The following is a 14,656-nucleotide window of genomic DNA, read 5'->3' as shown; positions in this document are numbered from 1 at the left end:
GACAAGCAAGGTTGGGTGGGGGTACAATCAGGAATTATAGGTTACGTGGACGACACTACGGTTTTATTTCGTGGAGCCAAGGTTTTAGGAAAAGTGAGCGAATTGGTGGAATGTTTCGGGAAAGCAACCGGAATGACGGTTAATAGGGAAAAATCAATGCTTATGGAGGTGGGGGATTGTGCGGGTGTGGTATTAGGCCAGAGGGAAGGCTGGCCTTTAGTAAATCAAATTAAGGTGTGTGGGATTGTGCATAGGGATAACATACAGGATGCGAGGAAGGTGAATTCAAGTGAGGCTGTAGAAAGGGTTTTAGGTCGTTTAACAGGTTTGAGGGAAGGAGGCTTGTCTATACATCAGCGCGCAATTGTGGTGAATGTGATTTTGTTCAGTAAGTTGTGGCACGTGGCATGTATTTATCCGTTACATCCATATGATGAAAAGCGTATGTTAACGCGTGTATATAGATATATTTGGGGTTCAGGTTGTGATTGGTTAACGAGGGATGTGGTGTCGCTCCCGGTTGGCCGGGGTGGCCTGGGGCTAATGAATCTGCATAATAGAATGTTAGGCATGTATGTCAAGCATAGCTACTTGAGAGAGGGTAGAATGGCTGGCACGGGTTTGACCTGGATAAGACGGGACTTGGTACGTTGGTTGACCGGCACGGATGTAAAGAGATGTGAGGACATGTTGAGGATGTTAATTTATGTAAAAGATCCACGCAAGATCAAGATCGGCAAATTGGCACTGGTAGAGGGCAGGGAGGTAGTGGCTAAGGTGGAGGGAATATATCCAATGTATGCATGGAAGGACATATGGGGTCGTTTAAAAGCATTAAGGTTACGAGCCAAGGTCAGGGAGATAATGTTTAAATTTTTACATAATATACTGCCGTCTGGGGAAGTTTTAGCGAATAGGCGCGTGCAGGAGGGGGGGCTGTGTTGTGTGTGTGGAGATCCTGATACGGTCTTTCATGCAGTTTATTTCTGTAAGAGATTGGAACACGTAAGGTTGTGGTTTGGTAAGGTGTTAAGAATGGTGGGTGGGGGTGGGTTTAGTGTCTTAAGAGCTTTAAGTTTAGATGTGGGGGGGGTCGAAACACCGGTACAGAATGCAATCGGATATTTAGTGACGGATTTTGTATATACGTCATGGGTATATAGGCATTTATCTGTGAGGGAGAGAATCAGAGCACTGGTAGCGATATTTTATGGTACACAACAGAGAAATAAAGACATTACGGGAAACAGATGGTTTTTCTTTTTTTCAAAGGGATATTGCAGATTCAAGGTCAGGGATTTATGGGAGTTAATACCTTAAAGGGTACACGAGGCTGGCTTCTTGAATATGTGTGAGTGAAGGTGGCATACGATTGGTATGGGTGTGGTTTAATGTATAAATGATAGGTATGATCGTTAGTTTGGATGATGTTTTATTCAAACAAATATATATATACTATTGCTTGGAAACTAATTTTTGTTCTTAAATTGACGTGATTAAGAGAGTGGGTCTCTTGTGAAGCAAACTCATGAACTGCATGACAGGTGTTATGTAAAAGCACCTTGAGCAACTTATATATATAGTTTTTCATTTTATATTTTCCTTGTATCAGCCATGTGGATGATACCTGGTAACGTTCTGCTTGGGGTCTCCTGGGATATATGTTTTGGAATGTGATCAGATATGAGGGTAACAATTTTGTATTATGTGTACATAATCTCTCGTGTGTGTGTGTATATGTGATAAGAATGTGGTGTGTGTATGTTGCATAATGTTACTTGTTTAGCAATTCAGAATTATCTCATGCTATTAAGTGGAACCCTTTGTGTAATGTACTGAATATTTTTGTATCTTTGCAGTAGTCAAGTAAATTAACTACCAGTTTCATTACATATCGTTCGTTTTTGGATATTTTGTTATATATGCACTTGTTTATGTATTATGTCTTTACAAAGGTTTTATTGACATAAAATCAACCACTAAGGCATATTATTGATGAATAGTTTCTCTTTGTTTATAATGTATATAAGAGGGTTTTAATTAAGGTAACGAAGAATTTGTATATTCTTGTGTTACCTTAGGATAGGTACATAATGAATAGGGGACGGACGAATATTTATAACCGTTCTTGTGTATATATTGACAATTGTAATTATACTTACTATGAATGTAATGATAGGTAATCCTATGATTATTTAATGTATTGTATATTTTTTAAATTATAAAAAAAAAAATGTTTAAGGCTTTAATTTTTGTTATAATGTTATACGTATTGTTGTATGTTTTTATATGATTTTTCATCATGTATGGTTTAGGGAAATACTAGTTGGCTTAGGTGTAAATATCGGATATGTGCAGCAGCATACTTTATAAGGTGTATTATGTTCATGTATTATGTTTTGTATACCTGTTTAATGAAGGATGGATTTTTATATATTTAATATGTTGTTATATGACGTTTTAAATAAAATATAAAAAAAAAAAAAAAAAAAAAAATTCTTCTACCCAGCATTCAGCATGCTGGCACAATACTTTCCACTACCAGAGCTAAAACATCCCTACCCATCATCAGACATGCCAATACAGTACATCTCACCACCAGAACACTTGTGGCTTGATAATTCAATATAAATAAAAATAATTAAACCGTTCTCACTTTTCACGAAAAAGCTTCGCTATTGTGATTATTAAATCAATCGTATATAACATTCATTACGTAGCTCATTATTCACCCTGTGTTTCTTTGCAGACTACGATGCAGTGTTGACGGAGGCCGGAGATTATACTGAGAAGTACACACTTGCCAAGGAGGTGCTCGCCAGGTACAACCCTCTGGAGGGAACTGGTGAGTAATAGCAAGAGTGCTCCAAGAACAGCAAGAAAACCACAGACACAAGGGTACCGGAGACACAGAGTACCAGAGACATAAGTGTACCTCAGACAAACAGGGAACCAGAGACATAGGGGAACCTCAGACAGACAAGGTTCCAGAGACATAGGGGTACCTCAGACAGACAGGGTACAGAGACATAGGTGTACCTCAGGCAAACAGGGTACCAGAGACATAGAGGTACCTCAGACAGACAGGGTACCAGAGACATAGGGGTACTTCACACAGGCAGGGAACCAGAGACATAGGTGCACCTCAGACAAACAGGGAACCAGAGAGATAGGGGTACCTCAGACAGACAGGGAACCAGAGACGTATGTGTACCTCAGACAAACAGGGTACCAGAGACATAGGGGTACCTCAGACAGACAGGGAACCAGAGATATAGGGGTACCTCAGACAGACAGGGAACCAGAGACATAGGTGTACCTCAGACAAACAGGGTACCAGACACATAGGGGTACCTCAGACAGACAGGGAACCAGAGACATAGGTGTACCTCAGACAAACAGGGTACCAGAGACATAGAGGTACCTTAGACAGGCAGGGAACCAGAGACATAGAAAGTACCTCAGACAGAGAACTACAAAAAGGCAGGGGACCTCAGACGACATGGAACCACAGACATAGAGGGTGCCTCAGATAGATAGGGAACCACAGAAAGGCAGGGTACCTCAGATATAGAGGATACTTCAGATAGACAGGGAACCACAGAAAATCAGGTACCTCAGATACAGATGGTATCTCAGCCAGTCAGGGAACCACAGAAAGGCAGGGTACCTCATATATAGACGGTACCTCAGTCAGACAGGGAACCACAGACAGACAGGGTACCTTAGACAGGCAAGGTACAGTGGTGACCTGTACTTAACTCTGTGAAGAAGTGTCTTGTGTGCTCCCGTGGACTGAACCAAGATGCCCTCCATCGAGCAACTTTACCAGCAACTTAAGGAAGAACTGTGGGTAGCGAAGATGCAGATACGGCGATTGACCGAGGAAAACAAGAGGATTCGTAGTAGTCCTCCTGTTTCGAGTCCTCAGGCCAAGAAGGGATCGTGGTCAGTGGCTGGACAGCAGGGGACGACGAAGTTGACGATCAAGAAGACGAATGGAAAGCCAGAAACGATGAAGAAGAAAGAGACTGCTGTGGAAACTCCTGTGGAAACCTCCAACGCATTCTCGGTGCTACCCGACGAATGTGAGTCGACTACTGGGATCGTCACGACGAACGACAATAAGGAAGGTAAGAATATTGTTGTTGTTGGGGATAGCCAGGTTAGATACATGGATAGGGCATTCTGCTTGAAGGACAGGAGTAGGAGACAGAGGGTTTGCTTTCCTGGGGCTGGGATGGAGGACATTGTTAGCCGGCTTGACAACATCATGAACGGTAATGGGATCAATCCTATTATTTGCCTCAGTGCTGGAGGCAATGATGTAGGCAAGTGTAGAAGTGAGGATTTAGTTAGAAAGTTCAGGACAGCTATAGACATAATTAGGAAGAAGGGGGGGGGCGCCCTGTTATATGTGGCATTTTGCCAAGAAGAGGTGTTGGTAATGAATGGTTGTCCAGAGCAATTGGTATTAATTGTTGGCTGGATAAACATTGTAAGGATAATGCAGTACCATTCATTGACAACTGGGACAACTTCTATGGCCGAAATGACATGTATGCCAGGGATGGGGTTCACTTATCCAGGGCAGGTGTGGGTTTTCTTGCTAACTCAGTTGAGGGGGTTGTTAGGACATTAAACTAGGATTAGTTAGAGGTATGGGTTTAGAAATGATAAATAATGAGTATGGATATATTGACTTACGCTCTGATATTAAGAATCATAATAGTAACTGTCATGGAGTAACTCTGGGTAATGATAATTTCAGAAATTGTGTAAAAACAAAGATGAATAGGAAAAATGTGCAGAAGAAAAAACATATGATGGTATTTTATGCTAACAGTCGAAGTGCAAGAAATAAAATTAATGAACTACGTTTGGTAGCATGTGCTGGGAACTTTGATATCATTGCATTAACTGAAACGTGGTATGATTTAAAGAGTCGGGATGTGACTGCTGAGTGTAATATTCAGGGATTTAAGTTGTTCAATGTGGATAGATGTAATGGGAAGGGGTGAGGAGTTGCATTGTATGTTCGAGAAAATATTAATTGTTGCATAAAAACAGGTGTAAAAATAGATGGAGCAGTAACAGAGTCTGTTGGGTAGAGTTCGTGGAGGGTCAAGAAAAACTAATTCTAGGTGTAATATACCGACATCCAGGCTTGGATCACGATAGAGGGAGACTTCTTTGGGACGAAATTGTTAGGGCTTCTGGATACAGTAACATAGTCATAGTAGGGGACTTTAACTTTAGTCAAATTGACTGGAATTCTTTGACAGGTAATCTAGAGTCCAGTGATTTTATGGAAACAGTTCAGGACTGTTTGCTGAAACAGAGCATAACTGAGCCTACAAGGGGTAATAATTTGCTAGACCTAGTCTTATCAAATAAGGAAACACTCGTGAATAATCTGGAGATCAATGAAGAGCTTGGCGCAAGTGATCACAAATCCATCACTTTTAGCATTAATTGGGAATGCAAGAATAATGATAATACAGTAAAAATCCCTGATTTTCGTTCTGCCGATTATAATGGACTTAGGGAGCATCTGTCTAATCTTGATTGGGGTTATCTAGCTAATGATTTTATTGACGATAATCATACTTACGAATATGAAGGGATCTGCTTTTATGATTGTTTTCTTAATAATGTGCACAGTGCCCAGAGTATATACATTCCCCAGAGAGAAATTAGGTCTAATAATAACGATCCCAAATGGGTTAACAGGAGGCTAAAGCATCTATTAGGGGAGAAAAGGGGAATTTATAGGCGCATCAGAAGAGGAGAGGTTAACCTTACTGACCAATATGTTCAGCTTAGAAGAGAAGTAAAAAAGGCGATTAGAAAGGCTAAACGTGACTATGAAATTAGAGTTGCTAATGAATCAAAGACTAATCCAAAGGGGTTCTTTCAAGTGTATAGAACGAAGGTGAAGGAAAAAGTAGGACCTCTGAAAACTGGGAATGGACAGCTGACGGATAATGAACTGGAAATGTGTTCCTTATTTAATGACTATTTTTTGTCAGTTTTTACACAGGAAGATGTAAATGAGATTCCAGTAATTAACAATTATTTAGTTCCTGATGAATTTAAGTTAACTAATATTATTGTCACGAGGGACATGGTTATTAAACAGATAGACAAACTGAAACAAAATAAGTCCCCGGGACCCGATGAGTTGTTTTCCAGGGTACTAAGGAATGCAAGCTGGAGCTTAGTCAGCCATTAACGAGTGTATTCAATGCGTCCATCCTTACCGGTGTTGTGCCAGAGTTGTGGAAGATGGCTAATGTGGTTCCTATATTCAAATCAGGGGATAAGTCCACTCCTTCAAATTACCGTCCAATAAGCCTGACATCTATAGTGGGCAAGTTATTAGAATCAATTATAGCTGACATTATCAGAAGTCACCTTGAAGAGCATAACTTGATAAATGAATCTCAGCATGGATTCACGAGAGGTCGTTCCTGCCTGACAAACTTGCTGACGTTCTTCAATAGAACATTTGAGGCAGTTGACAGTGATAAGGAATATGATATTGTTTATTTGGATTTTAGTAAAGCCTTCGATAGAGTACCTCACAAGAGACTTAAGAAAAGTGGCAGCTCATGGTATAGGAGGTAAAGTTCTAGCATGGATTGAGGCATGGCTTACCAATAGAAAGCAGAGAGTTACCATTAATGGAGTGAAATCTGAATGTGGATTAGTCACTAGTGGCGTTCCAAAAGGATCAGTTTTAGGCCCTCTCTTGTTCATAATTTACATTAATGACCTTGATGAAGGGATTACGAGTGACATGAGTAAATTTGCTGATGATACAAAGATAGGCCGTATAATTCACTCTGAGGAGGATATCAATGAACTCCAGGACGATTTGGACAAATTAATGTCTTGGTCTGAAAAATAGCAGATGGATTTCAATGTGGATAAGTGTAAGGTACTTGCCCTTGGTAATGAAAATAACCCTCGAAGCTATAATCTAGGTGAAGTAGAGCTTGATCATACAGAATGTGAAAAAGACTTGGGAGTCATGGTAAGTGGAAATCTAAAGCCAAGACAGCAGTGCCTTAGTGTGCGCAACAAGGCCAACAGATTACTTGGATTTATCTCAAGAAGTATAAGTAACAGAAGTCCAAAAGTTATTTTACAGTTCTATACATCATTAGTGAGACCTCATTTAGATTATGCTGCTCAGTTTTGGTCCCCTTACTACAGGATGGATATAGACTCATTAGAGAACATACAGAGAAGAATGACTAAAATGATTTACTGTGTAAGGAACCTCCCGTATGAAGATAGACTCAAAGCCTTAAATCTCCACTCTCTGGAGAGGCGTAGAATGAGGGGAGATATCATTGAAGTGTATAAGTGGATGACGGGCATAAACAAGGGAGATATTAATAAAGTACTGAGGGTGTCGAACCAGGTAAGAACCAGGAATAATGGATTTAAGTTGGATAAATTTAGATTTAGAAAGGACATAGGTAAGTACTGGTTTTCTAACAGAGTTGTAGATGCGTGGAACAGTCTTCCCAGTGGGGTGATAGAGACTAGGATCTTGGGTAGCTTTAAGAAGAGACTGGACAAATATATGAGTGGGAGGGGCTGGGTTTGATTGGTGTCATTGGGTACGGGAGTTATTTCTAGGGAAGCTTTAGGTAGTAGTCGTTTTGATAAGGACCTGCCTCGCATGGGCCAGTAGGCCTTCTGCAGTGTTCCTCCATTCTTATGTTCTTATGTTCTTACCTCACATATAGAGGGGTACCTCAGAGGCAGAGAACCTCAGACATGGTACCGCAGAGAGGCAGGGTACCTCAGACAGGATACCACAGCCAGGCAATGAACCACAGACAGACAGAGAACCACAAACAGATATGGAGCCTCAGACAGACAGGGTATCTTAGGCAGGGAACCACAGACAGACGGTACCTTAGACAGGATACCTTAGACAGTCACATCAGAGAAGCACAATAGACAGGCACGTCAAACAGGCATATCAGACAAGCACATCAGATAAGAATATCAATCACATCAGACAAGAACATCAGACAGTCACATCAGACAGACACATCAGACGGGCACATCAGTCACATCAGATAAGAATATCATTCACATCAGACAAGAACATCAGACAGTCACATCAGACAGACACATCAGACAGGCACATCAGTCACATCAGACAGTCACATCAAACATGCACATTAAACAGGCACATCAGACAAACACATCAGTAACATAAGTCACATAAGACAGGCACATAAGACAAATACATCAGACAGGTACATCAGCCAAGTACATCAGACAGGCACATCAGACAAGCACATCAGACAGGCACATCAGACAAGTACATCAGTCAAGTACATCAGACAGGCACATCAGACAGGCACATCAGACAGACACATCAGACAGGTTCATCAGCCAAGTACATCAAACAGGCACATCAGATAAGCACATCAGTCACATCAGACAGGCACACCAGACAGGTACATCAGACAAATATATCAGACAGGTACATCAGTAAAGTACATCATACAGGCACTTCAGACAGGCACATCAGACAGGCATATCAGACAGGTACCTAATGCAGGCACTGCAGACAGGTACATCAGCCAAGTACATCATATAGGCACATCAGAGAGGCACATCAGACAGGCACTTCAGACAGGAACATCAGCCAAGTACATCAGACAAGCACATCATACAGGCACATCAGACAGGTACCTCAGACAGGCACTTCAGACAGATACATCAGCCAAGAACATCAGACACATCAAACAGGCACATAAGACAGGCACCCCTGACAGATACATCAGTCAAGTACATCATACAGGCACATCAGACAGGCACATCAGACAGGTACATCAGCAAGTACATCAGACAGGCACACCATACAGGCACATCAGACAGGTACATCAGCAAGTACATCAGACAGGCACATCAGACAGGCACATCAAACAGACACACCAGACAGACACATCAGACAGACACATCAGACAGACACATCAGACAGACACATCAGACAGGCACATCAGACAGACACATCAGACAGACACATCAGACAGGCACATCAGACAGGCACATCAGACAGGCACATCTGACAGATACATCAGACAGGCACCTCTGACAGGCATATCAGACAGGCACATAAGACAGACACATCAGACGGACACATCAGACAGGTACATCAGACAGGTACATCAGACAGACATATCAGACAGGCACATCAGACAGGCACATCAGACAGGCACATCAGACACATCAGGCACGTTAGACAGGCACATCAGACATGCACATCAGACACATCAGGCACGTCATACAGGCACATCAGAGAGGCACATCACACAGACACTTCTGGCAGACACATCAGACAGGCACATCAGACAGGCACATCAGACAGGCATATCAGACAGGCATATCAGACAGGCACATCAAACAGGCACATCAGACACATGAGACAGGCACATCAGACAGGCACATCAGACAGACACATCAGACAGGCATATAGGACAGACACATCAGACAGACACATCAGACAGGCACATCAGACAGACGCATCAGACAGGCACTTGAGATAAACACATCAGACAGGCACATCAGACAGACACATGAGACAGGCGCATCAGACAGACACATCAGATAGGCACATCAGACAGGCACAACAGACAGACACATATGACAGGCACAACAGACAGGCACATCAGACAGGCACATCAGACAGACACATATGACAGGCACAACAGACAGGCACATCAGACAGGCACATCAGACAGGCACATCAGACAGGAACATCTGACAGACACATCAGACAGGCACCTCTTACAGGCACATCAGACAAGCACATCAGACAGGCACATCAGACAGGCACATCAGACAGGCACATCAGACAGGCACACCAAACAGGAACATCAGACACATCAGACAGGCACATCAGACAGGCACATCAGACAGGCACATCAGACAAACACATCAGACATACACATCAGACATACACATCAGACAGACACATCAGACATACACATCAGACAGACACATCAGACAGGCACATCAGACAGGCACATCAGACAGGCACATCAGACAGGCACATCAGACAGGCACATCAGACATGCACATCAGACAGGCACATCAGACAGGCACATCAGACAGACACATCAGGCAGGCACATCAGACAGGCACACCAAACAGGAACATCAGACACATCAGACAGGCACATCAGACAGACACATCAGACAGACACATCAGACAGGCACATCAGACATACACATCAGACAGACACATCAGACATACACATCAGACAGACACATCAGACAGGCACATCAGACAGGCACATCAGACAGACACATCAGACAGACACATCAGACAGGCACATCAGACAGACACATCAGACAGGCACATCAGACAGGCACATCAGACAGACACATCAGACAGACACATCAGACAGACACATCAGACACACACATCAGACAGGCACATCAGACAGGCACATCAGACAGGCACATCAGACAGACACATCAGACAGGCACATCAGACAGGCACATCAGACAGACACATCAGACAGACACATCAGACAGACACATCAGACAGACACATCAGACAGACACATCAGACAGTCACATCAGACAGACACATCAGACAGTCACATCAGACAGTCACATCAGACAGGCACATCAGACAGTCACATCAGACAGGCACATCAGACAGGCACATCAGACAGGCACATCAGACATGCACATCAGACAGGCACATCAGACAGGCACATCAGACAGATACATCAGACAGGCACATCAGACAGGCACACCAAACAGGAACATCAGACACATCAGACAGGCACATCAGACAGACACATCAGACAGACACATCAGACAGGCACATCAGACATACACATCAGACAGACACATCAGATAGACACATCAGACAGACACATCAGACAGGCACATCAGACAGGCACATCAGACAGACACATCAGACAGACACATCAGACAGGCACATCAGACAGACACATCAGACAGGCACATCAGACAGGCACATCAGACAGACACATCAGACAGACACATCAGACAGACACATCAGACAGACACATCAGACAGGCACATCAGACAGGCACATCAGACAGGCACATCAGACAGACACATCAGACAGGCACATCAGACAGGCACATCAGACAGACACATCAGACAGACACATCAGACAGACACATCAGACACACACATCAGACAGACACATCAGACAGACACATCAGACAGACACATCAGACACACACATCAGACAGACACATCAGACACACACATCAGACAGACACATCAGACAGACACATCAGACAGACACATCAGACAGACACATCAGACACACACATCAGACAGACACATCAGACAGACACATCAGACAGACACATCAGACACACACATCAGACAGACACATCAGACAGACACATCAGACAGACACATCAGACACACACATCAGACAGACACATCAGACAGACATATCAGACAGACACATCAGACACACACATCAGACAGACACATCAGACAGTCATCTGTAATTAAAAAGTAAACGAAGATAATAACGGGATCAATGACACATAATACCCAGCAGCATGGTGCGGTAGATAACACTCAAACTTACTCTCTGTGACCAGTTTCTAGACTCTCACTAACAAACTTAGAAATATTGTTTTCTTTGTTTATTTGAAGTAAATTATGGAAACTGGACTTAAAGTAAGTTAAGGTAAAGTTAGGTTAAGTTAGGGTGGGTGGAGTTAGGTAAGTTAGGTGAGGTTAGGTTGGGTGGAGTTACGTAAGTTAGGTGAGGTTAGGGTGGGTGGAGTTGGGTAAGTTAGGTGAGGTTAGGGTGGGTGGAGTTAGGTAAGTTAGGTGAGGTTAGGGTGGGTGGAGTTAGGTAAGTTAGGTGAGGTTAGGGTGGGTGGAGTTAAGTAAGTTAGGTGAGGTTAGGGTGGGTGGAGTTAGGTAAGTTAGGTGAGGTTAGGTTGGGTGGGGTTAGGTAAGTTAGGTGAGGTTAGGGTGGGTGGAGTTAGGTAAGTTAGGTGAGGTTAGGTTGGGTGGGGTTAGGTAAGTTAGGTGAGGTTAGGGTGGGTGGAGTTAGGTAAGTTAGGTTACGTTACGGTGGGTGGAGTTAGGTAAGTTAGGTGAGGTTAGGGTGGGTGGAGTTAGGTAAGTTAGGGGAGGTTAGGTTGGGTGGGGTTAGGTAAGTTAGGTGAGGTTAGGGTGGGTAGAGTTAGGTAAGTTAGGTGAGGTTAGGTTGGGTGGGGTTAGGTAAGTTAGGTGAGGTTAGGGTGGGTGGAGTTAGGTAAGTTAGGTTAGGTTAGGGTTGGTGGAGTTAGGTAAGTTAGGTGAGGTGATGGTGGGTGGAGTTAGGTAAGTTAGGTTATGTTAGGGTGGGTGGAGTTAGGTAAGTTAGGTGAGGTTAGGGTGGGTGGAGTTAGGTAAGTTAGGTGAGGTTAGGGTGGGTGGAGTTAGATAAGTTAGGTGAGGTGATGGTGGGTGGAGTTAGGTAAGTTAGGTTATGTTAGGGTGGGTGGAGTTAGGTAAGTTAGGTGAGGTGATGGTGGGTGGAGTTAGGTAAGTTAGGTTAGGTTAGGGTTGGTGGAGTTAGGTAAGTTAGGTGTGGTTAGGGTGGGTGGAGTTAGGTAAGTTAGGTTAGGTTATGGTGGGTGGAGTTAGATAAGTTAGGTGAGGTGATGGTGGGTGGAGTTAGGTAAGTTAGGTTATGTTAGGGTGGGTGGAGTTAGGTAAGTTAGGTGAGGTGATGGTGGGTGGAGTTAGGTAAGTTTGGTTAGGTTATGCTGGATGGAGTTAGGTAAGTTAGGTGAGGTTATGGTGGGCGGAGTTAGGTAAGTTAGGTGAGGTTAGGGTGGGTGGAGTCAGGTAAGTTAGGTGATGTGATGGTGGGTGGAGTTAGGTAAGTTAGATGAGGTTATGGTGGGTGGAGTTAGGTAAGTTAGGTGAGGTTAGGGTGCGTGGACTTAGGTAAGTTAGGTGAGGTTAGGGTGGGTGGAGTTAGGTAAGTTAGGTGAGGTGATGGTGGGTGGAGTTAGGTAAGTTAGGTTATGTTAGGGTGGGTGGAGTTAGGTAAGTTGGGTGAGGTTAGGGTGGGTGGAGTTAGGTAAGTTAGGTGAGGTTAGGGTGGGTGGTGTTAGGGAAGTTAGGTTAGGTTAGGGTTGGTGGAGTTAGGTAAGTTAGGTGAGGTTAGGGTGGGTGGAGTTAGGTAAGTTAGGTGAGGTTAGGGTGGGTGGAGTTAGGTAAGTTAGGTGAGGTTAGGTTGGGTGGAGTTAGGTAAGTTAGGTGACGTTAGGGTGGGTGGAGTTAGGTAAGTTAGGTGAGGTTAGGTTGGGTGGGGTTAGGTAAGTTAGGTGAGGTGATGGTGGGTGGAGTTAGGTAAGTTTGGTTAGGTTATGCTGGATGGAGTTAGGTAAGTTAGGTGAGGTGATGGTGGGTGGAGTTAGGTAAGTTAGGTGAGGTTATGGTGGGCGGAGTTAGGTAAGTTAGGTGAGGTTAGGGTGGGTGGAGTCAGGTAAGTTAGGTGATGTGATGGTGGGTGGAGTTAGGTAAGTTAGGTGAGGTTATGGTGGGTGGAGTTAGGTAAGTTAGGTGAGGTTAGGGTGCGTGGACTTAGGTAAGTTAGGTGAGGTTAGGGTGGGTGGAGTTAGGTAAGTTAGGTGAGGTTAGGGTGGGTGGAGTTAGGTAACTTAGGTGAGGTTAGGTTGGGTGGAGTTAGGTAAGTTAGGTGAGGTTAGGGTGGGTGGAGTTAGGTAAGTTAGGTGAGGTTAGGTTGGGTGGGGTTAGGTAAGTTAGGTGAGGTTAGGTTGAGTGGGGTTAGGTAAGTTAGGTGAGGTGAGGGTGGGTGGGGTTAGGTAAGTTAGGTGAGGTGAGGGTAGGTGGAGTTAGGTAAGTTAGGTTAGGTTAGGTTGGGCGGAGATAGGTAAGTTAGGTTAGGTAAGGGTGGGTGGAGTTGGGTAAGTTAGGTGAGGTTAGGTTGGGCGGAGATAGGTAAGTTAGGTTAGGTTAGGTTGGGCGGAGGTAGGTAAGTTAGGTTTGGTCAGGGTGGGTGGAGTTAGGTAAGTTAGGTGAGGTTAGGTTGGGTGGGGTTAGATAAGTTAAGTGAGGTTAGGATGGGTGGAGTTAGGTAAGTTAGGTTACCTTAGGTTGGGCGGAGATAGGTAAGTTAGGTTAGGTTAGGTTGGGTGGAGATAGGTAAGTTGGGTTAGGTTAGGGTAGGTGGAGTTAGGTAAGTTAGGTGAGGTTAGGGTGGGTGGAGTTAGGTAAGTTAGGTTAGGTTAAGTTGGGCGGAGATAGGTAAGTTGGGTTAGGTTAGGGTGGGTGGAGTTAGGTAAGTTAGGTGAGGTTAGGGTGGGTGTAGTTAGGTAAGTTAGGTTAGGTTAGGTTGGGCGGAGATAGGTAAGTTAGGTTAGGTTAGGGTGGGTGGAGTTAGGTAAGTCAGGTGAGGTTAGGGTGGGTGGAGTTAGGTAAGTTAGGTTAGGTTAGGGTGGGTGGAGTTAGGTAAGTTAGGTTACGTTAGGTTGGGCGGAGATAGGTAAGCTAGGTGAGGTTAGGTTGGGCGGAGATAGGTAAGTTAGGTTATGTTAGGTTGGGCGGAGATAGGTAAGTTAGGTTAGGTTAGGGTGGGTGGAGTTAGGTAA

At 43.9% G+C, this 14,656-nt stretch overlaps 1 protein-coding gene across 2 annotated transcripts in view; it reads left to right on the top strand.

The window, feature by feature from the left end:
- Positions 1 to 14,656, top strand: part of LOC128689903 (beta-galactosidase-1-like protein 2) — a gene marked incomplete at its 5' end in the record, with an annotated part of 76,111 nt that overhangs the window by 36,384 nt on the left and 25,071 nt on the right. For both annotated transcript variants that reach the window (XM_070080708.1, XM_070080707.1), the window contains 1 exon segment: positions 2,750 to 2,845. In XM_070080708.1, coding sequence (XP_069936809.1) covers positions 2,750 to 2,845 — 96 coding nt within the window.

Source organism: Cherax quadricarinatus, unplaced genomic scaffold (genome assembly GCF_038502225.1).
Source record: "Cherax quadricarinatus isolate ZL_2023a unplaced genomic scaffold, ASM3850222v1 Contig816, whole genome shotgun sequence".
Classification (NCBI taxonomy): domain Eukaryota; kingdom Metazoa; phylum Arthropoda; class Malacostraca; order Decapoda; family Parastacidae; genus Cherax; species Cherax quadricarinatus.
Note: the sequence above shows the minus strand (reverse complement) of the source record. Positions and strands in the feature narration are given on the sequence as shown.